The sequence below is a fragment of the Pinus tabuliformis genome, chromosome 3_2 (genome assembly GCF_031772625.1).
Source record: "Pinus tabuliformis cultivar Carrire ecotype Pingquan chromosome 3_2, CPIR1, whole genome shotgun sequence".
Taxonomy (NCBI): Eukaryota; Viridiplantae; Streptophyta; class Pinopsida; order Pinales; family Pinaceae; genus Pinus; species Pinus tabuliformis.
This window is the reverse complement of record NC_142302.1, coordinates 211,100,234-211,125,389: the sequence shown is the minus strand read 5'-3', so window position 1 is coordinate 211,125,389 and position 25,156 is coordinate 211,100,234. Positions and strand designations below refer to the sequence as shown.

At 40.1% G+C, this 25,156-nt stretch overlaps 1 protein-coding gene across 1 annotated transcript; it reads right to left on the bottom strand.

The window, feature by feature from the left end:
- Positions 1–21,707: 21,707 nt before the first annotated feature.
- LOC149180492 (GDSL esterase/lipase At3g53100-like) lies at positions 21,708–24,935 on the bottom strand. Its single transcript, XM_089418180.1, has 5 exons — positions 24,610–24,935; positions 24,389–24,507; positions 22,632–22,874; positions 22,208–22,472; positions 21,708–22,102 (listed from the first exon to the last, which is right to left on the bottom strand). Exons 1-5 carry the CDS (start codon positions 24,881–24,883, stop codon positions 21,876–21,878), a joined length of 1,128 nt encoding a protein of 375 aa, XP_089274306.1. The 5' UTR covers positions 24,884–24,935; the 3' UTR covers positions 21,708–21,875.
- Between the last annotated feature and the right edge of the window lie 221 nt (positions 24,936–25,156).

Genomic DNA, 25,156 nt, shown 5'->3' with positions numbered 1-25,156 from the left:
GTATTGGTTCTCGAAACTGGCATATAGGTTAGGTTTTTCACCTGCATTGTGCATTTATCAGTTTCCTTTTCCATTTTGGCCTTAGGATCGACCCCACCAAGATATGACGCATAACCTTCTCATTGCTTAGAAGTGTCACAACTTTTGTGGTAGAGCCTACCTTATCATGGGCACCCTATATAGTACCTTGTTGTCACTTGGAACCCATGCTGAACTTTTGTTCTTAGGCTCAGGAGTCCTATTTAGTCCCGCCATGACTTTGCGATGAAGCCTCATTCCTCTTCTTCTTTGCTATTTTTTTGGATTTATACCCTAGAGGCTCCCACATGTTGAGTTGTACTACTGCATTGCATGTTGACTATTTGTACCTTTTGGCCTTAAGATGGCTTCACTTGGACTCATGTACAAGCCACTTTTTAACCATGTCTTTCTGCAAAATCAACCTTGCAATCACCTAGTCTCTGTAGCTTGACACCTTATGCTCATGGAAAGAACATTCATTTGGGTGTCATTGACCAGTTTCGTCACCTTGCATTGAGCATAGGAATGTTCCATCCCCAGGAACTAGCACATCTGTGTTTAGACACTCATTCTTTCCACCATACCATAGGTATTCTTTTATTCCTTTTCAAGCTTTTTAAATATGAAAAAGTCAAAAAAATTATATATTGAATAAAAGAGCGGGAACAAGACTTTACTTCCATAATTGATGGAAACAAGAGTTAGTTGTGTCGCCCTTGAACAAATCACTCAAATAAAGTATTTCCTCCATCGTGATGAGCTTTATTTTGACTTAGGAAAGCCATAACCTTGTCATTAAGTTAGTACTCCTCTGGTTTTTTATCTCTTCCAATCATATGGAGAGTTTGTTTAAGCCTCCTACATGAAAAACTTATACAAAGTTATCATATGCTGCCATACTGTCACATTTGAGTCGTGATTTTGTTAAAGAGAAGTAAACCTGAGTCGGACTTTCCATGGTGTCTCTTAACTCATTTTCAGTCAATCATACCCGGTCTGTCAAAGTTATGTTCAATATCACATCAACTATTTGGTCCTTTGCTTGTGCTAGTTAAGAAGGTCTCCATTGACTTCTTGCTGACAGGTATTCTCTTATCGACTTTGAAAAATTACTCTGAGAGTAAGCTTAGAGCCACACCCTGGCCCTATTTCCATCATTGATAGGTGACCTTGTACTCAGCATCGATAAATATCATGGGTATTTTACTGAGTGGTTTCCCTTGTGTTCGACGTCATCTTACATTATCTCACATTGGGATTCGTTCAGTAAATTGGTTTCCATTTGACCCTATTAGTGGATTCCTCGTGTCTATGTTAGCTTTCATTATTGGTTGGTTCAGAGGGTTTCCGCTATGCGCTAGACACATCTTGTGTACACTGGAAACGTGATTCGGTATGGTTACTTCATCTTTCTTCATCTCATTCCTTCCAAATTATTGGCCTACGGGTTACACTCGTGTGAGATTGATGTGGGATGCCTTAATTCCTTCCTTCCAATAGATCTTTTCCCATCAACTCCAACTCATTTCTCAGGGAATAAGGTCTAAAGTCCTTTGTTAGTACCTTAGGGTTTTCAATCATTAGTGGAAGACTCCTTCGCTATCGACAGTGAGAATACATCAATATCTCCTGATTAGTAGATTCTCTCAAGTGTTCAACTTCAACTCATTTATTTACACTTGTTAGATAGTATTGGGGTACCTTGACTCTCATAATCATTATCGGTGAGTTGTCTCTTGTTTGTTAACAATATACATCAATGACTGGTAATCAAACGATTTCTCACATGGTCGACTTCAGCTCATTTATTCCCATAGTGTAGAAATGTACCATGGTGGTCAGAGAAGATCTCAAGTTGCATCAACATTTTTTGGTTCACTTGTCAGTTCCTTTAGTTTGCTAGAAGCTACACCATCCACCTTATATGTTGCAATTCATCACAACAACATTTTGTATGTTGGCACTCGAGTTGCATGTCATACCATTATTCCACTTTTTGACTTGGTACTTTGAGGACCAGTCATGTGGCATCAGTGATCAAATATCTCCTTCAACATTATTGATCAGTTCTTTTATATGTGATATTGTGACATGGCCTTGATATGTACTTTTGCGGCTATGATCGGATGATCCACTATGTATTTCTTAATTTCCTTTGTACCTGTATACATATTGGATCCACTCTACACCTGATATGAGGACATGCTTTACTATCTCTGAGCATGGGTATGCCTGTCTCAGACATGAGCTTTCTTTCTGATTTCTTCCATTGGTTTGGCAGGCTAGAATCTGGTGATCTCCTCTCAAGTCCTTGCATGATTCTTTCTATACACTTAATACATTTCAGCCATCATGTACCCCTTATGACCTCATATATTAGGGGTCATCTATTATAACATCATTTATCACCCTTGTATACTTGATGCTCTGATTCATGGCCTTGGGCAACCTTTTCCCTTAAGACTTGGTCCTTTTACTAAAAAACATTATTTTAAATTTCATACGCGACTCTGCCCTTCAAAAAGCGCATTCACACATGGGTCCAGCTATACCCAACCTGTGTATATAATTTGAAATATTAAAAAAATTATAACATCCCAATTTTATGGGTGGGGTTACGGGTTACACTGGAAACCCACCTACAAGAGACCGTGGCCTAATTATATCCCAACTGAAACAATTTTTTTGGGGTGATATAAATACACCTCATGGGAAGGCCTAAGGGGAGAAAAAGATAGGATATTGATATTATATCCAAATTGGTCCCTGATTAAGTCTGATTTATCACTGTGCCTCTTTCACTCCTAGTTATAGGAAATCCTTGTTTCTTCATAGAGACCTCCATCTCCTTTATATGGCATCTATGTGTATGCATTTGAAAGAGGATTTTTGAGGCTTGGGCTGGACGGATCCGAAGGAAGGTTTCGCTTGGAGTCATGGTTGAATCAGGTTGTATTCTTCCACATTCTTTGCAAACATCAATAAAGAAGCTTTGTCTTGTTCCTGATGTGATGATCTTTATGATTTAACTCATGTTATGATCTAATTATATATGATCTCATGTTTTATATCTATATGCTTATATGATCTAACGTTCATATCTTGAACATGCTTTGAACTACTGCTAGTATATATGCTTTTCTGGAATGAGTTGCAGGTTTTTAAGCATTGGAGAAGGCAGAGGATTTGGACCCTATGGGAACATCCTCAAACATAGGACCTACGGGTACTATCTCTTCATCCCACTTTAGTAGTTTAAGCACTAGGACTACTTGTTTGCTTGCTTCTTATTAGTGTATCCCCTTCAATCTGTTCGGGTTCTCAACCCAAACCCTAAGGTGTTTTATCCCGTAACAATTTCCCTAGTAATAAACAACATATTACTAAAATATTTTAATTTTTTTTTTACTATCTATTTATTTATCTATTGCCTATTGATTGTCACAACTGACCACTAATTACATACTTGGGATTCTTGAAGAAAGTTGTCCGAGGTGGTAGGGAAGTCATTGATTCTCAAGAAAGGGGAAATACATGAATTTCATACAGAGTATGAACATGATAACAAGTACCCTGAGCTCTCCAACCCATTGTGGAAGAGATGTTATACTGATTCTCCAGAAAGGGGCAATACATGAATTTCATACTAAGTATGAACATGATAACAAGTACCCTGAGCTCTCCAACCCAATGTGGAAGAGGTGTTATAATATTCTGTCCTGTTATGTTATATAATCATTTTGACATAGTCAAATTACACAAAAAAAAAAAATATATATATATATATATATATATATATATATATATATATATATATATAAGTAAATATTTATAATTATGATTATAATTAAATTAATATTTAAACCAGCCTAGATTAATTTTAACTTGAGATCTACCAAGCGTCGAGAAGGATCAAATCTCTTGAGGTGCAAACCTCTTTTAGAGTGAAAAAAATCCTCTTGAGGTGCAAACCTCTTTTAGAGTGAAGCACTTGGTAGATCTAATTAAAATAGACCTAGGTTGATTGTTAGATTTTTATTTATAGAAGAAAGCCAATTTATACTTGATTATGATATAAGTTGGGTTTATCATACTTTTAATTTTATATTGTCATGACTTAATGTCTTTTTAATTAATACACTTGTATAATTCTCTTAGATAATATAATTTAATTAAAATGAGTAAGTAAATAATTATTATTTTTATTTTTATCTATTATAATTAATAAGTATAATTTATACTTTTTTCTCGAGGAGAAAATGTCGTAATTTCCATTAATTTGTGAAAATTACATGCTAGAAATGCCATAGGCATATGCAAGTACCGTGAACATAGTCAACTGTGAAGAGTTTGTAATAAACCTAGAACTATAATAAAAAATGACCTTGTGTTGGGTATATTAATGGTTGCTGATCATATAAAAAATAATTACATCTTTCAAAATTACACCATTGGTGATTATGTTCTGTTGCCAAAAAGAGGTATAAACAAAAAATATAGGCTGCTGAAATTAGGGCCTGTCTGCCCTCTGTAATTCTTGTTCCATATATGGTATGTGGAAAAATCAATAGGTCCGCTCAGGTAAGTGCTCTGTAACCATCCATTCTCCTTGATGACGATGTGTTGCCTCTTTCGATAGCTTGTCCGCACCTTCAGTACGCTCCCTGTAAATATGAGTGCATGAGACATGATCAAAATGTGTTTTGAGAAAAATAATATCATCCAAAATAGTTCTAAGAGTATATGCACGGCATGATGTTGTGTTGTTGAACCAGTTTATGACTATTTTGGAGTCTCCAAATATTTGTATGTGTCTATACTATTTTTGTATTGCAAAGTATAAGAGGTGTCGGAGTGAAAGCAGCTCTGCAAAATAATTTGTGCCCTCTCCCAGCCCCATGCAAATGTGAAAGAAATGTGAATCAGACAGATGAAGGATAATGCCTCCACCACATCCTTGTGCTTGTGCTGCACCATTGAAGTAGGCCGAGGGGTGTTATTTGTTTATCAGTTCCTGTGTGATGTTCCGGGACCTAAATGCTTGTTCCTCTGTCGGGATTTCCCCATAGCTCATACAGATTTTTGGAGGAATCAATGACCATACTATATTTCGGCCCCTAAATGTAATGTTGTTTCGGCACATCCATATGTGTCAACAAACCAAAAGTGGTAGGTTTCGAGCTCTCGACTTTGATGATGTTTTCCACCACCTATCCTAGGGATTTGGGATATCGTCTCCACTCCAGGAGAGTGTGATTATTAGTGTATGCAGGACTTGAGTCCAGATTTGTTGGGTTGTGGTACATGAGAGGAATAAATGGTGGTTCGATTCCTCCTCTGCATGGCATAATACACACCAAGTTGGGCCTGGAAATGCCCTTTTCTTGAGGTTTGTTCCTGTAGGTGTTTTGTCCATTAAAATGTTCCACATCAGTAATTTGGTGCGAGGAGGGGATTTCAACTTCCATAGATGACTCCACCAACTCTTTAGTCTGTCCAGCTTGTGGCCAACATGTATGATTTCATACCCTTCCTTGGGGGAGTAGTGACCTTTCTTTGAATATCCCCAGATCAATTCATCCTTCTCATCTCTAATGCGCACATGGGATTCTATTAATGTCTACAAATAATTTCTCCACTGTCTTTTCCATTGATCCGGAATGTCCCATGCCTCCCCTATTTTCCATGCTTGTTGATATATGGTAGTGTTGTGAGGGTACCCAAGATGAGTGATGTAGTGTACTCCAATGAGGTTTAGTAGGTTAATCAGATCTGGTGGAAGTTGATAGGAATTTCCACTGCTTATACATGGATCGATCCCAATCCAGACAGACTCACCATTTCCAATCCTCCAGATGAGGCCCCTTCTAATGATGGGAAGAGTGTTTATTACAACCCTCCAGATTTTGATATACCCTTCCTGTTCCAAGAGGGTCGTCTTAGCCATTCCAAGGCAGTTCTCGGCCAAATGTATTTGTGGGTGACCACCTCCATCCAAAGGCTCTTGTGCTTCAGGAGAAGCCAACCAAGATTTGCTACCAGTGCTTGTTCGAAAACTGGGAGATGTTTTAAACCTCAACCACCCCATTTGTTAGGAGTTGTGATCTTGCTCCATTTGACCCATGCATAGGGCTTTCCTTCTTTGTGTCCCTTCCATAGGAAATGATTTTAGACTCGTTGAATCCTATGTAGTATCCCTAGGGGGATCCATGCCAAGGACATCTAAAAGACTAGGGTTGCTTCCAGCACTGCTTTTATGAGAACCAGTGTTGCAGCTCTAGAAAGTAAGCGATGGCTCCAATTATTTAATATTTTTTCCACCTTTGCAATCAACCAGGTCCAGTCTACAATTTTATAACTATCTGCTTTTTATCCTGAAGCCCAAGTACTTCAGTCCATCCTTCAGTGCCAAGGTTTCGTAGGGGAAGTTTTGCAGTGCTAGCTGAGTTTCTTGTTGTGTGCAGTCAGAGAAGGATATAGTAGATTTTTCCCCATTTATTTCCATTCATGTAGTAGCACTGCAGAGCTTCAGTATCTCTGTGAGGGTGATGATGTCATATATTCCACCATCTAGAAATATGAGTATATCATCAACAAATAACAGATGTGTTATATGGCATTGTTCTGAGATCTTGAGGCCTTGGAGTCTCCCAACTCTCTTCTCTGTCGCTATCAGTCTGCTCGGTCCTTCCATAATCAGTAGAAAAAGTAGGGGGGATAAGGGGCAACCCTGTTTGATTCCCCTCCCCGCCTGAAAGGTTTGGGAGGCTGACCCATTAATTAGGATTGCAAAGGAAACTAAAGTGATCCACCCCATAATCCATCTCATAAATACTAGTGGGAACCCCAGATGGGTAAGTATCATCCTTAAATATAACCAACTAACCTTGTCAAATGCCTTTGAGAGGTCAATTTTAAGTGACACCCCTTTCAGATTCTTTAGCTTGATGGAGTGGAGGGCCTCTTGGGCAGATCCAATGGCTTCATGGATTTGTCTATTTTGTAGTAAAGAAAATTAATCCTATGAGATGTGTTCGAATAGGATTAGCTCCATGCGATTTGCAATGATCTTTGCAATAATTTTGTAGAGTCAGTTGCACAGGGATATAGGGCGAAAGTCATTGAAGGAGAGTGGGGAGTCCATTTTTGGAATGAGGGCAATAAATGTAGAGTTTATGGGGGCATATATGCGGCCAAGAATACGAATTTCTTCCACCATCCCTAGCAGGTCGGGTCCAATGATGTCGAAGAAAGCAAGGAAGAATTCCACAGACCAGCCATCTGGTCCCGAGCTTTTTTTCTTCTTGAACCACTTGAGAGTGTTTTCTAATTCCCCCATGGAGACAGGTTTAAGGAGATCCTACATCCCATCAAGTTCCACAAAGCCAGGGAAGTGTCCTACAGTGTTGATGATTTCAGCAATTGATGTTCCTGGAGGGGCTTTGAATAGCTGCTTGAAGTGTGAGATACCCAAACGGGCGAGCTGTGGGTGTGTGTTTGCAATATGATCCAGGTCTGAGGGCATCTGCCAAATAGTACTGCTGGCTTTCCTTCCATTTGCATATTTATGAAAGAACTTTGTGTTGCCATCCCCTACTTGGAACCAAGTTGCCCTGCTTCTGAGTCTCCATGTTTTTTTGGTCAAGTAGGATCTTAGATCTCTGAGCCTCTAGATCTACTAGATGTAAATTAGCTTCGATGGCTAAGAAACCTTACCCACTTTCATTCGTTAAGGAGGACAATTGTGATTCAATGTCAGCTAGGGTGTGGTCATTCCTATCCTTTTTCCTTTTTTCCCACTCAATGGTTAATCCCTTTAGTTGTTTCAGGTTGCTATAGAACCCTTCATCCTTCCTCTAGTCCATGAGTGGGGGGTGAGCTTGCCAAAAATCCAAAACCATCTTGACATATTCGGGGTCCTTTAAACAGGTGGAGTTAAATTTATAAGGCACCCTAGGTTTTCGGGATGAGCCAGCCACTTCTAGGTATATGGGGGAGTGATCCGATATTCCCCCAGAACCCACCCATTGCTTGTAGATAGAGAGGGATTGAAGGAGGTCTTCCTGAATAAGGTATCTGTTTATCCTTTGACCAAGGGTTGCTTCTCTAGTCCGTCTATTATGCCATGTTGGCATCTTCTTGTTCATGGGGACATCTATGAGTCCAGATTGTTCTAGGAGGGTGCTCAGCTATTCTGAGAGGGGGTCTAGCTGCGAGTGGTGCCCCCAGGATTCCTCATGTCCAATGGAGAAATTTAGGTCACCCCCTAGTCCTGAAGAATTTTTGATCAAGGGATTTTCCAGAAAGGACTGCCAGAAGGCAAGCCTGTTTTGATTAGGGGCATAGATATTAATTGTAGAAATTTTGAATAATATGACACTTATTCATAGAGATTATCCCGATTATACACTATTGCGGAATACATGCATAATACATAACCTCCTCTACGTTGATCATCAGTTTTGCGGCATTAAAAACAATGAAACATCAATCGCATGAGCACATTAACACAGTATGTAACCTGGGGAAAGCATACAACTGAAAACCCCACACTATATGTATATTATAATGATTGAGAACATGTAACAATACATAGTACAATACTCCTCACAAGTACTCAGTACTATCTCCACCTGTTACACACAAAACTAGCTCAGATCTGAATCAATCACAGGTTCAAATCTCCTCCACTGCTTTGCCTGCCTCCATTGCGCAATCCTTCATGAGAATAATGATGAATGGCTGAAGCAAAATCGTATTTCCTTGGCTGAACCACACAATCCTTATTAGCAATACTCAATCCATTGATTGTGCAAATCTCATGCACAACTATAGTCACAACTGATAGCAATCTCAACCTCTAACACCTGTCTCCACTGAACTGTCCATGCACTGAGTTAACTGATGTATTATTTAGTTGCTTTATGAGTTAATAATTAGTGAATTAATTAACAATTAATTCACATCACTCATCACTAGTGTATTTTGCAGTTAGACTAAATACAACTAGTTTAACCAAGTCAAATTGAACACAACTCCATCAACTCCTCAATCAACTCCACCAAACTCAACCACATGAGTTCTAACTGAAGTCCTACATGCAATAGCTCAACTGACCCACAAGAAAAGCGTATTTCCTTCTTACAGCTGCATGTGCCACATCCGTAGCTCAAACTGAAGTGCTCCAAGAGGATAAGATAATGTTTATAGTCCAAATATTATTATGAGCTAATAATATTCGATTGTTCTATTTTTAGCCTGGCAGTCTAAAAATAGAAACCGCCCTTATGTCTAAAAATATAAGTCCATCTATTTTTACCAACATGACCAATCATCCACAAATAGCATCCTGCAACTCATAGACCATGATCCATATGTCTAAAAATAGACTTTGCGCCAAAAAGAGCCTGTGGTCCCTCTTAGTGAAGGCGACTTATTTTCACTAAGCTCCATCATCTTGTTGCATTTTCAACATTAATGATACAGAGCTATTTTCCCAATTCAGCTGAGAAAATGTCCATGCCCAGGAAACCCTGACCAACCCATGAAGAAATCACCCCTATAGATAGAGGATTTATCCTGATGGCTAGGCCTCCAAATCTTCTTGCTGCATCTAGAGCTTAGAGGTGCCAGCCTGGTAAGATGGCTTGAAGGTTCCTAACAATTTATTCAGATGGGTCGAGGGTTTCCTGGAGTAGTATCATGTCACAGGGTATACATTGCAAGAGTTGCTTGAGGGCCAAATTTTTGGAAAGGCTGGCCAAACCCCTATAGTTGTAGGAAAGCCACTTCATCAGTGAATAGAGTCAAGGGTTTCAGTTTCTCTAAGTGCCCTTTCAATTGTGTTTTGGTGCCCCTTGGCCACATCTTCCCCCGCGGATTTGATGGCTTTGGAAATCTTTGATGGTCTGCCCCGGGAGGGTTTGGGCTCGATGGGGGGGTGGGGATGCCTAGACCCAGCAAATTAGGGTTTGTCAGTTGACGAGAGCAGAGATTGTATGAGTGCAAGCCCGAGGCAGTAGGGGAGTGAGGGGGATGGTGGAGGTGAATCTGTCCATGGACCATTGGCGGGGTGGTAGAAAAAATGGGGGAGAGGGGTTCGAGCACACAGTTGATGGGGGTAATCATGTTAGAGATGGATGAAAAGTGTGCCATAGATGAATTTAAATTATTAAAAAATAGAGCGGAGGGAGAGGGAATAGATGCATTACTCATTGTAGGAGCAGCCTTCGCAATAGACCAGGATCGAGTCAGTGGAGGGGATATAGGTGGTATCTGTGGAGCACTGGTTTGTTGTGCAGTGACTCCATCAACAACCTTTGAGTGATCCGGACCTAAGTGCTTCTCGTCCACAATCGGGTCTTCCATCTGACGAAGCTTCGTTCCCCTTGAAGCAGCATGTGAAGAAGGAGTGAGCAATGGACAGTCCTTGTAGAGGTGGCCGACCTTATGACATCTTCTGCAACAAAAGAGAACACCTTCATAGTCCAGGTTTTGATGACGAGAGAAATGTCTCCAATAGAGGGTTATCTTTTACTCCAACCCCTCCCTTGTGTCCAAATGCACCAGGATACACACCATTGTCATGATTCTAGTATTTTTGAAGGATTGATCGTGTTCTAGGTATGTGCCTAGGGCGTCTCCAATGCTCTTGAATACAACAAGGATCCAAAACTGCATCAGGAGGCCTGGCAGATGGACCCGGATCAGCCCAGCTCCCAGTTGTTCCCTCTCTGGGTCGAAAAGTGGATCCCATCTTTTTAGTAGGACCGAAGCAAATTGTATGTGCCAAAACCTGGATAAGATCCAGTGTGTGTATTCCTTCCTATGGAAGCGTGGGGCAAACCACCCTCGAGCCAATACCCAGATGATGGGCAGTTCTTTTAGCAAGGAGCCCCAAATCTCGGTGGTCCATAGTTGGAGATGCTTGACAGTGTAGTTTCTACCATGCACACGACTAACAAGTACCTTCTTTGCAGTCTTTGCAACTTCACCCATCGAAATGCCTTCGCTGAGAGCTAGGTTGATGTATTTATCCATTGTTTTAAGTCACCTGCCTTTCTTGGGCTTATCTGAGCAATTGGCAGTCGGATATTCCTTTAGGACATCACGGAAAGCCTGGTTTATAATCTGGGGAGTGGAAGGAGTAGATTTACAGTTTGATATCAGAGAACTGAAACAGCCGGAGCGGATAGGGGTGTTAGGTTTAGGGCCGCTTGGATTATTGAGGGATGGAGGCTCAGACGAATGGATGCACAAGGTGGATGGGGTGAAATGTGGAGTGGATATGTGGGGGAGCTGGGGTAGGGGAGCGTTGAAAGTGGGTGAGGGCTGTAGGCAAGTTCTAAGTAGGTTTAGGGTAGTCGGAGATAAAGGGGGGTAGTCCAGACTAGGGGCATCGTCAATGTGAACAAAGGGTGGGGGATGAGGCACAAAAGGACCTGAGTGGGCCTGAATGGAAGGTGCAGCTGACAGAGGGTGTAGGGTTGCAGCAAAAGGACCAGAGCCCGACACGGGGCGTTGGTGAGACCATATAACCTCCTGGGGATGAGGGTCCTCCTCATAGTCTACCTCATCTAGCTCCATAGTAACCGACGGTAAATGGTCGGAGGTAATTACTATTGTCGAGGTAAGAATACGGGACAGAGAGGAAACCAAGTAACTGCCAGAATATGAGCCGCGGTAGACCAGGTAACCGCGAGGTGGAAAGATAGAGCTACAAGGGGATGGAAGGGTAGATAGTTGGAAGTCATTCGAGCCAAGAGGGCTACCCAGACTGTCATGTCCACAGCTGTTGGGCCCCTGAACCTCCATGGAAGCTGCCATCAGAGCTCCCGCCTCTTTTTCTTCTGCGCATGTTCAGAAAAAAAAGATATTCATATAATTTATACTTATATATAAAAGAAGTTAAAATAAAAATTTACATGTCTTCGGAGATTGGAGTTGGGACAACAAATTTTTCACCAAATGATTCAACCTAAGATCTTTGGAAAAATAGTATTTTTATATTAAAACCATTTCCATACTTTTTTTTTTTAAATATATTTCTGTACTTTTAATTTATATGAATTGTTGTTATTATCAATGCAAATTTATCATAACTTTGATTTATATTTAGAGATATTAAATTCCAGTGTCAAATCCACATTGAGTGCAAAAGGAGTTACGCATTTCCCTAGTAAGAAACAACATATTATTAAGAAAATAATTTAGTATTTTTTTTTTTTATCTTTTTTTTTGGTGAAGTAAATGTTTTATATTGTGTGTAAACATAAGGTTACATTTCAATGTCTAGCTTGATCTAGCCAACCAATGGGAAGGCTAAATCAAATGCACAATTTCAATTTCTTCAAAAGAGCACTAGCAAAAAACAAGTCCTATCTTCTAGTTTCAAAAATCTAAAACAAATAGTTTGGCTACTCGGGCTATTGCACACTGATACTTAAATTTTTTTGCATAAGATAAAACTAAAGAAACTAAAAGACAATTAGCAGGAGTTAATTGAATTGGGTGGCTTCTACTTGGATGGGCTCCTTGTTCCTACCTAGAGAGCAACTTGGTTCAGGAGGGATGCCCATGCATTTTTCGATGTGTCCTAGCCTTTGATCCATTGTTGGAAATTTCCTTTGCATGTGGTCCAAAGAGAGAAGAATGTCCTATCTTCTTTCTTTTCCGTCTATCAATACTTTGCATAGGAGAAATTTGAGGTACTAGTATATATCCATAGTGTACATGTATTGATTCTATCTTCCACGAGTATGACCAACATCAGGAATCCAATCAACAACCTTTGCCAAAACTTCATTGTTTTTAAGGGTGAAACGCTCATCTAACAATTCCATTTCAAACTAAGATAATTCCTCTTGCACTAGTTGTGGAGTGGGTTCTTTGAACCTAGTTCCAAAGCTTTTAGCCCTCAATTAAGCTCGAGTACACCCATGTTCTTCATAATATCCAACTCAACGATGGACATGGGTTGTTGACACATCATGATGCCTTGTTTTGGAGCTATTAATGAGTTAAATTTGACTATAAGTGTTGCAAGACAGGGGTAGAGATTGATTACTAAATTAGGCATGTGATGTGAAAATCTAGTGAGAATTGAATCTACCTTAGGAGGAGGTTGGAAGCTCCTATCGCTAGGAGGCCTGCTAATGGCTTCATAAGAGTAGCAAGGATCTCTCCCTAAGGTGAATTCATCACCTACCCCTTGCATATATGAAACGAACTACACAACATCAAAGCTAATGAAAAGGAAAAAAATTCCCAGTGGAGAAGACCACAAACTTGTTCGACTAGACTTGATCACCTTCCACAACCTGTGGACTAAGAAAAGTTTGAATTGTTTGATACAACTATCTCAATTGTTTCCTTCTTAAACTAAGTTGATGCTCCCATATTTTCGGCCTAATCCCCCTTATGAAGCTGCCAATATGTGGATAGCACTAGAATAATGACCTGAATATACACCAGAGATGAATAACCAATAAACCACCACTGTAGTAGATAAAAAAAATGCAAAGGTTGTGTGTTGAGGAGGTATTATCCCCAAGTTGTTGCCATGAGACTCTAAAGCTCGTCGAAGACTTCCCATCTAGTGATGCATAATGAATCCTTGAGCTAGAAGTCAAACAGTAACCCCTTCACATGCCACCAAGCAAATGAATGATTAAAGAAAATGGATGAAATGAAAGGGGCATCGGGTGAGCGATTATCCATTTTAGATATGGTTTCTGACCTGACTATACTTTTCCCCATCGAAAACATTAGTTGCAGGGTCTGAAGACAGGCATCGTGCAAATCATTAGGAGGTTATTGAATGGGCTCCATCATGTCAATTGTATAAAATATAACAAACCACTATGGAGGTGTGTTGCCATATCCCACAAGTGTGTGGCCTCATGGTACAACGACAATCCACCCTCCACCCTTTCTCGATTCTAAAAGTCCATCTAGGGAAGTTCTATCCTACTACACCTGAGACCAATACTCTTGTTTGAGGGAAGAATTTGCCAGAGAATGCCACAAGGTCGAGAACCTTGAAGCTAAAGTAGAGCATCCTTGATTGGCTAGTTTATTTGTGATTTTGTTGCGTGATCATCTGATATGAGTGTGAATGATCACAAGAATTGAGGAGAGGAGTGAGACAAACTTGGTGAGAATACCTTCAAGTATCCATCTATAAGAAACTTTGTGAAAAGGAGTACCATCGATAATCTTGATGATCATGCCTACAACTAACGGAAGCCTCTTCTAATAGAAGTTGGAAGTACCCTTGGTTATGAGCAATCTTTAAGCCTTCCTCTAAGGTTGTTAGTTCCAATGCATTGTTAGTGTTATATATCATGGGTCTTGTGTAAATGTGAATTATATTTCCATAATTATCTTTGAAGATTCCCGCGAATTCAACTTCCCCTAGATTTCCTTTAAATGCACAATGAAAATTGAGTTTTAGGAAATTCAAGGGAATAAGGGGGGATGGGGTTGGATGTAATATCCCCAATTTTGATTTTTCACATTAGAGATGATTTTTGGAAGAGGAGGAAATTTCAACATTGGGACTTAGGAGGAAAAAGGGAAATCAAAACTTTGGTGGAGAGTGGGGACCACAAGGAGAGTAATTCGACCCAACTGGAAATTAACACTAGTGAGAAGAGAGAGAGAAAAGAAGGGGTGAGAATTAGTGGAAGGTGGGGACCACCAAGGGAGAGAGGATCAAAAATTATAAATAGAGCTTGGGGGCCTCCATTTGGCATCTTTGATCATTTTTACAAATCAAATCTAGTTCTCTTGAGTTGTTTAGCTAAGACAACCTTTGCTATTTAGCACAAGGAATTCCCAAGCGAGAATTCCAAACTCTTTCTTGGTGGACTTCGAATGCCACCGTAAGGAGGAATTTTTGAACTCAACAGGAGGTAAATCTATTGGAGATTGTGGTGCCTTTCAACTCATTTCTCAGCCAGTTTGATTTCTAGGGAGGATGCATGGATCAAAAGCATACCAATGAGTTAGGGAAGAGAAAATGGGTAGTTTGGCCTCATAATTTAGCAGAAATTTCCCTCACGTTGGACTAGCATTTGTGGATATTTTCAAGGCTGGAAGTTGTAGCTTTTGTGAGAGCCAAATATGTCACTCTAGGGATTATGCAGTAGTGACATTGGGTAAAATTTGTGGGGCTGAATACTTCATGCTTGAGCAAGTTTTTGGGAAGGAAATCCAGTCACCTCTCCGGAGGTAATTTCCAAGGTAGTTATACAACAAATTAAGGAGAACCAAGTGCCAAATCTAGCAGTTGAAGTGTGGTGGACGCAGTTTATGCCAAGAAGTGTGTAGCACCAAAACTGGGTAATTTCGAGAGGTCGGAATTAGATCAATTCCTTTCTGGGTTTTCCTGATCAGGGGTCAGGGAGTCTGCTCTTCATTTTGCAAAATTTTTGGAGGAGTTTTGGTACCCCAAAACAATAAGATTTTCTGTAGCCAGTTAGGGGAAGTGAGCTTAAATTTTGGGTCCCGACTGGTTGGTAAAATTTTCTCAAACCTTTTCTTGGTTTTTCTGTGTTTTGGAGGAGAGCTCAAGAGTAATTTTGTGGAACTCTCTTAGAACTTTTGGAGTCTCAAATATGGGTTTCTTCGAGCTAGCAGTTGTAGAATTTCTAGGGCTAGCACAAAACATTGAGGAGAAGCCTTTCCTCTACATCCAGGTAACATATTTCTCACTTGGTATTGTTTAGCTTGCTTTGGAAAGCCCAAGTGCACATGTTTCATGCATTGTACTCTTCTCCGTATGTAATAAAATGGCTGGATTTTGGCGTAGTTCCAGTGTAAATTGTGGTTGTTTGTTTGTTGTTTAAATATTTCGGTGTTGTATGGTATTTTGCTTTGTTTATCACTGTTATTTATTTTTTGGAACATTACAGTGGTATCAGAGCCATAATCTTGGCTCAGCCTATGGGAAACCCTTCATTCTATGACAAGACTAGAATAAAAAAAAAAAAAATCATGGGATCCAAAGGAAGGTTAAAATCAAACAACATGGCAGTAACCTTGAATGAGGTGATTAGGATGCAAAAAATGATGGTTGATGTGGGGAAGCAACTGATTCATACAACAATTGGGAATCAAGACCATTCTCAATTATACAACAAATCCACTATGCCCAAAATTGTGGATAATGCATCAAGATGGTAAGACATGATTGCAACTTGGAGCTATTGGCCAAAAATTGGAGGGCATATTAATCATTAGGACATGGCATTCGAGTGTCCCTCTCTTTTTGGGAGTTCTGTGAACTAAGAGACATGCACAAATCAGTGGGAATTTAGTGGAATTATGGAGGGATGGTGAGGAGGATTAAGGCAGAATATGAAAGAGTAGTTGAAGGGGCCATGGTTAGCAAGGAGACAAATGAGCATACATCTGTTGGTGAGATGCCACCAGCTGTTGAGGTATCCATTGACAAGGTATCTGTGGTTGTGACTGAGTTATCAAGTGATAACATCACAACATAAGTTGATGAGGTGCCGAGAGATATCTCCACCGTTGTTGAGGAGTCGATAGGTATAGAGGAATCCAAATCTATGTCAGACTTGTCAGAAGGCACTCAGTTGTAGATGATTGGTGAGCATGTCTTGCGTGTTGGGTTGTCTATGTAGGAGTAGTTGGAGGCTCATTTTGAGTCCATGATGGAGGAGAAGGTGCAACCATCCTTTGGGCTAGCCATTGATGCGGGGCAACATAGAGGCCAAGCATTGGGATTTCAGCACAGTTCGCTTTAAAGGCACACTAACGGGGTCTACAATGTTATTAGCCCACCCTTATGCATTGGATTAAGGAAGGAATATTTATCTATACATACCTGAGGGGATGACCAGGTTAGTAGGGTTGAGCGACATGAGTTGAGCATGACATTGCATCATGTTGGAGGGCTTGTTCCTTCCACAGGGGATTGTACATTCAATCCCTCCTTTGGGATTGGATCGTGAGAGGCACTAAGATGGTACCCAATGAAGAAAGCTAGGTAATTGGATACATCCATGGCCACATTTCAGCAGAGGCCATGGATTACCAGAGGGACAAAAGGGAAAATTTTTGCTGGGATCTACGTGGGATTTCCCATCACATCATAGAACCGATAGTTGATGGTAGTATCTGCGTGATGGATCTGATGTTTGGGAGCACACACATTTTTAGATCTCCATAAGAGCCTCATAAAACTTTAGTGACATGATGGGTTGATAGGGGAGAAGGAAAATTTCAAGATTTGTCTTGGCATATTGACTATGCGTGGAGTCACAGGATGATTAGCCTACTATTGTAGAAGTTGGTAGGAGGAGGTGGCATCAACAGACCACTAGAGAGGGAATACATGGAGACGGTGCTCTCTAATTGGTATATTGAACACTAGAACTATTGAGGATAGGCATAGTAGTGTCATCCTTGTTGGCATGTGAGGAGTTGGGCCGCTCAGGTCTTTCAAGGTATATGGGGAGATGTAACCCACATCATGGAGGGTTTACTAGCAGAGTGGTGGATACTTTGGCACATGTAGGATACCATATGTTACAGGGTGGTATGACATTGGGTAGTGGTACACATGATTGCACAAAGTTATGTTGTAGGGTCCATTGTTATGTAGAGGAATGGAGACTCATGCATACAGATCCCATTTTAGGTTGTAACATCCATTGGTGTGCATGGCTATGCAATGAGAAGCAATGGCCTATAGAGGAGCATGGAGATGCATGGTGGTGTTCTGTAGCATGTTAGTTTACACTGTAGAGTAGTAGGAGTAACTCACATCGCATTGAGTACCTGCGAGGAGTGTGAGTAGCCACGAGGAGTGTTAGGTACAGTGACACAAGAATGACACGAGGTGATACAAGATGGCTTAATAGTAGCAGGGGGTATCCAGTGGTGTACAAGATTAGGCCATAATGTACAGTGGCATGTTGGGGAGTACAAGGATGCTTGGTGGTATGTAGAGGTGTATGGTGTTGCACAGTAGGGTCTTGGAGTGTTTCCTCCAGGGAGACTTATGGACAAAGACACCAGGCATATCTTTGTGTGTATTTCACCCATGATCGATAGGGACGTAGATGAGCGATACTTGATGGTATCCATGGGGAATCACACACCTATCCCTCTTCTAGATCAGTTATAGGCACAAATGGTTTGGCTATTGTCCCTTGACACACTAGGCACAAGCAACAGGGGGTTGGGAGCTCACCTAATATGTTTGGAGGGGACTCAGCGCACTAGGGGAGAGACTCCTCATCGATGGCATTGGGTCAGGGCATGAGTTGGAAGGTACATGTTGGGGAGTGCATGGGTTCTTGTAGCAGTAGGGTATGTTTCACCCTTGATTTCACACTTAGGGGATACATGCCACATTTTGGTGAGGCACTAAGAGGTATCATGGGAAAATATACAATAGGTGGATGAACTCTCTTATGGGCAGATGTTCAGGCTCCAGGCAGTATTGAGTTGTGCTTTCACGAGGCAGGATCACATGTTTGACAATGTGGTATGCAAACATAGGGAAATTTTGCGTACACCAGGTTGATTCATGATATGCAGAGTCTATGTATTGATTACATGCAGGTTGCGAAGATGTGGAACAAGAGGGTTCCAACAATCATCAAGACTATGTTGCAGTGGATCTGGTTATAGGGTCCGGGGATTTAGTGGCTGACAAGTCACTCTATTTTTTGATGAATAGGGTCATGGAAGAGGGTGATCTACCTCACTTTGGGGTTGACCCATGGGGGATGGCGAGGCCTCCATTGCATGGTGAGGCAGGTTTTTCCATTTGTTTCTCAGGATTGGAATTAGCGATGGATGGGTAGATATTGACATAATAGAGATACCTGGGCATGATGAGCTTGACCTTTGTCGATATTTCGCCACCAATTTTCAGGGGAGGAGGCTACAGTGTGGCCATGATGGGAAGTCCATTAGAGCCAGAGTGGCACAACGACAACATGGTGCCACCATTTTGAGGCTAGCATGGGACTCAAGCATCACAGTAGTGGATAACTTAATGACCTTAAGGGATGAGCTAGCTACCACAGGGGGGGATCATTCAGATCTTCCATTGGGATTTTTTGACTCGTTCATGGCATGGGGGACTTCATCAACACGACAGGTTGGTTAGCAGGAGGATATCAGGGGAAGACCATGCGGGAGAGATTTCATTCCCACGAGGATTGGATTGTATCTTTAGGAGTTTACTCTTGGAGTGCAGGACGTGGACTACTTGGTAGGTAAATTTCATGGGGAGTAGGACAAAGTCATACATTATCATAATGTTTTACTTATTGATAGTATGCAAAGGGCTTCTAGTACCTATTCCTTACTGGACAATGAGGGGAGTAAGGGGTGCTTCACATTGATCAAGATGGCTTGGGATCCGAGTATCGAGGGATTCCTTCATGACTAGATAGTGCAAAAATTAGGGATGACCCAGTGGCACATTTGGGACCCTGGTATTATAGATTATGATAGTGGTGATCAATAGTCAGGGGGGGCACTTATTCAGGCATTGCTTGAGGACAAACAATTTTTGGTGGGGAGGGCTGTAATATCCCCAATTTTGATATTTCACATTAGAGATGATTTTTTGGAAGAGGAGGTAATTCTGGCATTGGGACTTAGGAGGAAAAAGGGAAATCACAAATTTAGTGGAGAGTGGGGACCACAAGGAGAGAAATTCGACCCAAGTGGAATTCACACTATTGAGAAGAGAGAGAGAAAGGAAGGGGTGAAAATTAGTAGAAGGTGGGAACCATTAAGGGAGAGAGGGCCAAAATTTATAAATAGAGCTTGGGGGCCTCCATTTGGCATCTTTGATCATTTTTACAAATCAACTCTAGTTCTCTTGAGTTGTTTAGCCAAGACAATCTGTGTTGTTTAGCACAAGGAATTCCCAAGCATGAATTACAACCTCTATTTCGGTGGACTTCAAATGCCACCCTAAGGAGGAATTTATGAACTCAGTAGGAGGTAAATATGTTGGAGATTGTGGTACCTTTCATCCCATTTCTTAGGCAGTTCGATTTCCAGGGAGGATCTAGGGATCAAAATCGTACCACTGAGTTGGGGCAAAGAAAAGGGGTATTTTGGCCTAAGAATTTAGCAGAAATTTCGCTCAGGTTGTACTAGCATTTGTGGAGATTTTCAGGGTTGAAAGTTGCAACTTTTGTGAGAGCCAAATATGCCACGCTAGGGCCCGCGTAGTAGTGACATTAGGTAACATTTGTGGGGCTGAATACTTCATGTTTGTGAGGGTTTTTGGGAAGGAAATTCAATCACCTCTGTAGAGGTAATTTTCGGTGAAGTTCCAACAAATTGAGGAGAACCAAGTGCCAAATCTAGTAGTTGAAGTGTGGGGGACACAATTTCTGCCAGGAAGGGTGTAGCACCAAAATTGGGTAATTCTGGGAGATCAGAATTAACCCAATTTCTTTCTAGGTTTTGTAGGCGAGGGGTCACGGAGTCTGCTCCTAATTTTGTAAAATTTTGGAGGAGTTTTGGTGCCCCAAAATAATAGGATTATTTGGAAACTAGTTAGGAGAAGTGAGCTTAAATTTTGGGTCCTGGGTGGTCCGTAAAATTTTCCCAAACCCTTTTTGGGTTTTTGGTGGAGTGTTCAAGATTAAATTGGCGAAATTTATAAGCACTTTTGGAAGCTAAAATAGGGGTTTCTTCTAGGCAGCAGTTGCAGAATTTCCAGAGCCAGCGCAAAACATTGAGGAGAGGCCTTTCCTCTGCATCCCGGTAGCATCTTTCTCACCTGGGATTGTTTAGCTTGCTTTGGCAAGCCCGGGTGCACACATTTCATGCATTGTACTCTTCTCCATATATAATAAAATGGCTAAATTTTGGCGCAATTCTGGTGTAAATTGTGAGTGTTTGATTGTTGTTTTTGTATGGTCTTTTTCTTTGTTTATCACTGTTATTTCCTTTTTGGAACATTACATTGGAGGACCGCTGGAGGAGCCACTCAAGGCCTCGAGATTCAAATGCCATGCTTGTAGAATCATTGTTTCCTCACATGTTGCTTGGTAGTCATGATCATTCCATACTTGAGCAACAATAGATTCCTTAACTTTCTTTGAACAATGAACCATAGGGATTCCTTGGGCATGGCACAATTATAGAAAATGTTGTCATTCCTTTCTTTCGAAATGGCCCAAAATAGTAATCCAGAAAGCTCCAAATTCTTATGTATTTATGTATTTATATATTTAATATTAAAATATTTTCTTTAAAATAATACAATAAATATGATATTTTCATTTTTAATATTTTATTAATAAAAAAATGAAAATTTTATATATATATATATATATTTTAAAAAATATTTAACCTAATAAATATCTTGCAAATATTAAAAAATTACATAATTTCAAATTTTATCTTTTAAACATGAACTATATAAATTTATTGTTACATAAATTGAATATATTTTTTTGCCTATTCATATTATATAGTGATTTTAATTTTTTTAATAAAAATAAATTAACAACCTGAACGGAAATGTGAGATAAAGAAATGTATTTACGTGCAAGTATTATTCAAGGGGGGCCATTGCAGATTAAATTATCTAAGTTTCCATCTAGAACCAGTGCCGTAGCCATAAGAATTGAGGTCATTGTCATCATACATTCAAAGCAGAACATCACAAATTAAAATAATGACGAAACTAACTCCCATTAAAGCCACGTGTTTAAACATTATTACAGAACTTAACTGTGGAGTAATATGATAAAGCAGGAGAAGCTTAGCCCGTAGAGGCCAAAGTTTGTCAAACAAAGGTAAGTAAGTGTGTAGTAATATGATAAAGCAGGAGAAGCTTAGCCTGTAGAGGCCAAGGTTTGTAAATTGACAGGATAAACAAAAGGGGAGGTGCCATTAATGTAGGTAAGGGCTGTGAGATGGTGCACATTGGATGTGGGGTGGAATCCATCGAAGAAAAAGTAGTGTGATGCATTGGCGCAAGTGCGAGCACCTGGAAGGCATAGTATGCCCGGCATTAAGCCCCCTTGGGACTCACAGCACGCCTCGTCCACGTTCCTAATTCCTGCATTCACACCAACGAAACGAAACAAAACAAACGTATTTAGTCACTCAACTAAGCAGCAGCTGTGGGTAGAGAACATACATACAGATATCATCTATATCTAACCGTAGTGAGTGGGATTTTTATATATCTGAAGGGCGGCCTCGGTGGCATTGTTGTAAATGAAATGTGCATCCGAATATAGGTGTTGAAGCGTTTGAATGGAAGAGAAAATTTTGGTATTATAAGTGTGGACATCGTCATTCATAAATGAGATGCATCCATCCTCGTCTTTAGTATTGTTTGGGTACTGCCACAACGCATAAGGTGTGCATCCGATGGGTGGAATGGCCGTCACTGCAAACTTTCTAGCGCCCACCTCATATAGATTCTGCATAATTCATCATCACAAGGATTCATTCATCACTTTTTCGCATCATTCATGAGGTTACGAATTGTCATACCTGGAGGTGCTCATTCATGTTTCGAATTGAATTGTCATACCTGGAGGTGCTCATTCGTGTTACGAATTGAAATTGAATTGTCATACCTGGAGGTGCTCATTCAACTGAGAAATGAGGAGGTCACTGAATTGCCCGGGGGAAAGCGTGGCGTACAAAGGATTCGGCGGTCTCGAATAGTAGGTGAGAAAATAGTCGTTGCTTCCGGTTGTGATGTAGAAGATTGCTTTCGAAATGATTGAAGAGGACACGGCAGTGCCCACCTTTTGTTCCAATCTGTTCCTCACATCCTCGAAATTTCTTATCTGCCGCGGCATACTATAATGCTCTCCCTGTAATCAAATTTATAATCAATAAGGATAACTAAATCATATAATAAAACCCAGCTTCTAAATTGGAAAAGGTTTTTAGTCTAAGTGTGAGCTAAATTATATAATAAAACCCAGCTTCTAAATTGGAAAAGGTTTTTAGTCTAAATATGTTAAGTGTGAGATGTATTTCTAATTTTGGTTATCTAAAATAGGTTTTAAGTTTTCGAGTATCTTGAAAAATATATAACGTTCTTGTATTGTGAAGAGTTTACAACTCAAACATGTGATTCTAAAACATCAGATGGGATTTTGCCTAAATTAAATGAAAAATATGTAGAAAAACTTTTCAAAACCAATAGCCATCACTCCTGTTATTGGTGAATGACCAACAGTGAGGATAGTCACTATTCGTGAACGCTGGTTGACTCATCACTGTCATTCAAAAAAAATCATGCCACTTGGAAATATCAATTGGTGGTCCTAAGAGGCTAGACTTTCACGTGGCCAAATGCCTTTGAGTCATGAGCAATTAACCTATTTAGTAAACCCGTATGGGGAAAAGAGTTGGGTAGAAAGAAGAAGTATTACATTGAGGAATTCAACCCTATGTGTGATCTACAACAAAAAGAGTTCATTGGAGGTAGCATTCCGTGAAAGGCAAAGGTTCTTATTGCTCAATTAAGAACCAACATGCATCAACTTAGGTGTGAGGTTCTTATTACTCAATTAAGAACCAACTCCATCAACTTTGGTGTAAAACAGGGGGTGGAAAAGGCCTAAAGAAGCTACGATGGAAAAAGCCTAAAAAAACTTGGGAAGAAGGGGTGTGTGCATTTTGCACATCTTGGAAAAGTTATGGGAATATGTTTTATTGACATTGTCTTTTTAACAAGGGGATTGTTGGAAGGTTGAGCCAACTCATCATCAATTTGAATAAAAAAAGAAGAAGATTGAATTGCAAAAGGCGAAAGCAAGGAACTAATAGTCTCATAAAACTAATAGTCCCATAGACTATTGTTAGTCTAGTAAATGTTGAAATATTATTTCATTTCCTCACTTCCAAAAACAAACTCTTAACCCAACTCAAACAATTTTAAAACATACTCCAAACCTATCCAAATGTATATATTATTTATCAATTAAATAAATATTATAAATAGTAAAATAAAAATTTAAATAAATTAATAAAAATAAAAATAATCGGCTTAAGTAACCTTGGTACTTTACCTTAATAATTCTATATAGTTACGAAGTTTCCGAATGTGGCATTTTTTTAATGAAATTTGGACTAAAATCAAGTGTATATAAAAACGTTGACTAGATATTTTGTTATAAAAATTGAGATATAAACTGTACACAGAGATGGCGCTTTTGAGATGTAAAGAATCTGTGTGTACTGGGAAATATAGAGAATCAGATGCGGAGAGGAGAGGAGAGGCTAGAGTTGAAAGGTATACGAAGATAAACGCTAGAGTGACAAATTATGCTGCATTGCATAATGGTAATATGTAATTAATAAAAAAAAAGTAACTTACAAAGATATTTCCAGTGACATCAAGAATGCCAGATGCAGCTGATGCAAAGTTTACCCCGTGCTCGATATTGTCTCCCGCACTTACATAGGGAGGTGGGGAAGGTAAGCTTAGTGAAGCAGCTGAAACAAATATAACGAGAAGTCATTATTCAGGACATGAAAGCTGCTGCAAATTGCAAATGTTTAAAGCTTCAAAAACAAAAAGAGCGAGACAGAAATTACCGATGAAGTCTGTAGTTATGGGACCGTTAGAAAATCTGCCCCCAGAAGACGACGACGACGATGATCCATTTGCACTAGTCAAGTCCTGACCATAGGGAGGAGAAACCGGTCTTGCAATAGTCAATAAACCGTCGTTATTTCCTGTGTCCAACAGAGAATCTCCAAACACAAATAACGCCGGAACCTTGGAGGTGATATTTGAACAGTTGCTGCATCTCAGTGCCAAAACCAAAGTTACTGCCACGATAACAGTACCCAAGAGAGGAGAAGCCATGATGAAATTAGAGTAGAATAAAAGAGATGGAGCGTAAGCAGATATATGTAGGAGAGCCGTCTATTTCTATGGAGAGATTATTGATTGAGATTATAACGCACTATCCGTCGTGGGAATGTGCAAAGCACAGATGGGTGTGAGTAGCTGAAGCTCATCACATGCTCCTTTAATGCGTATGTTGTTTTCTCATTAAAAATCCCAACTCCTATTTGGCAGTAGATTGAAGGAGCCTTCCATCTATTATCGGAATGTGACAGGGCCGGGGTAGGCAGC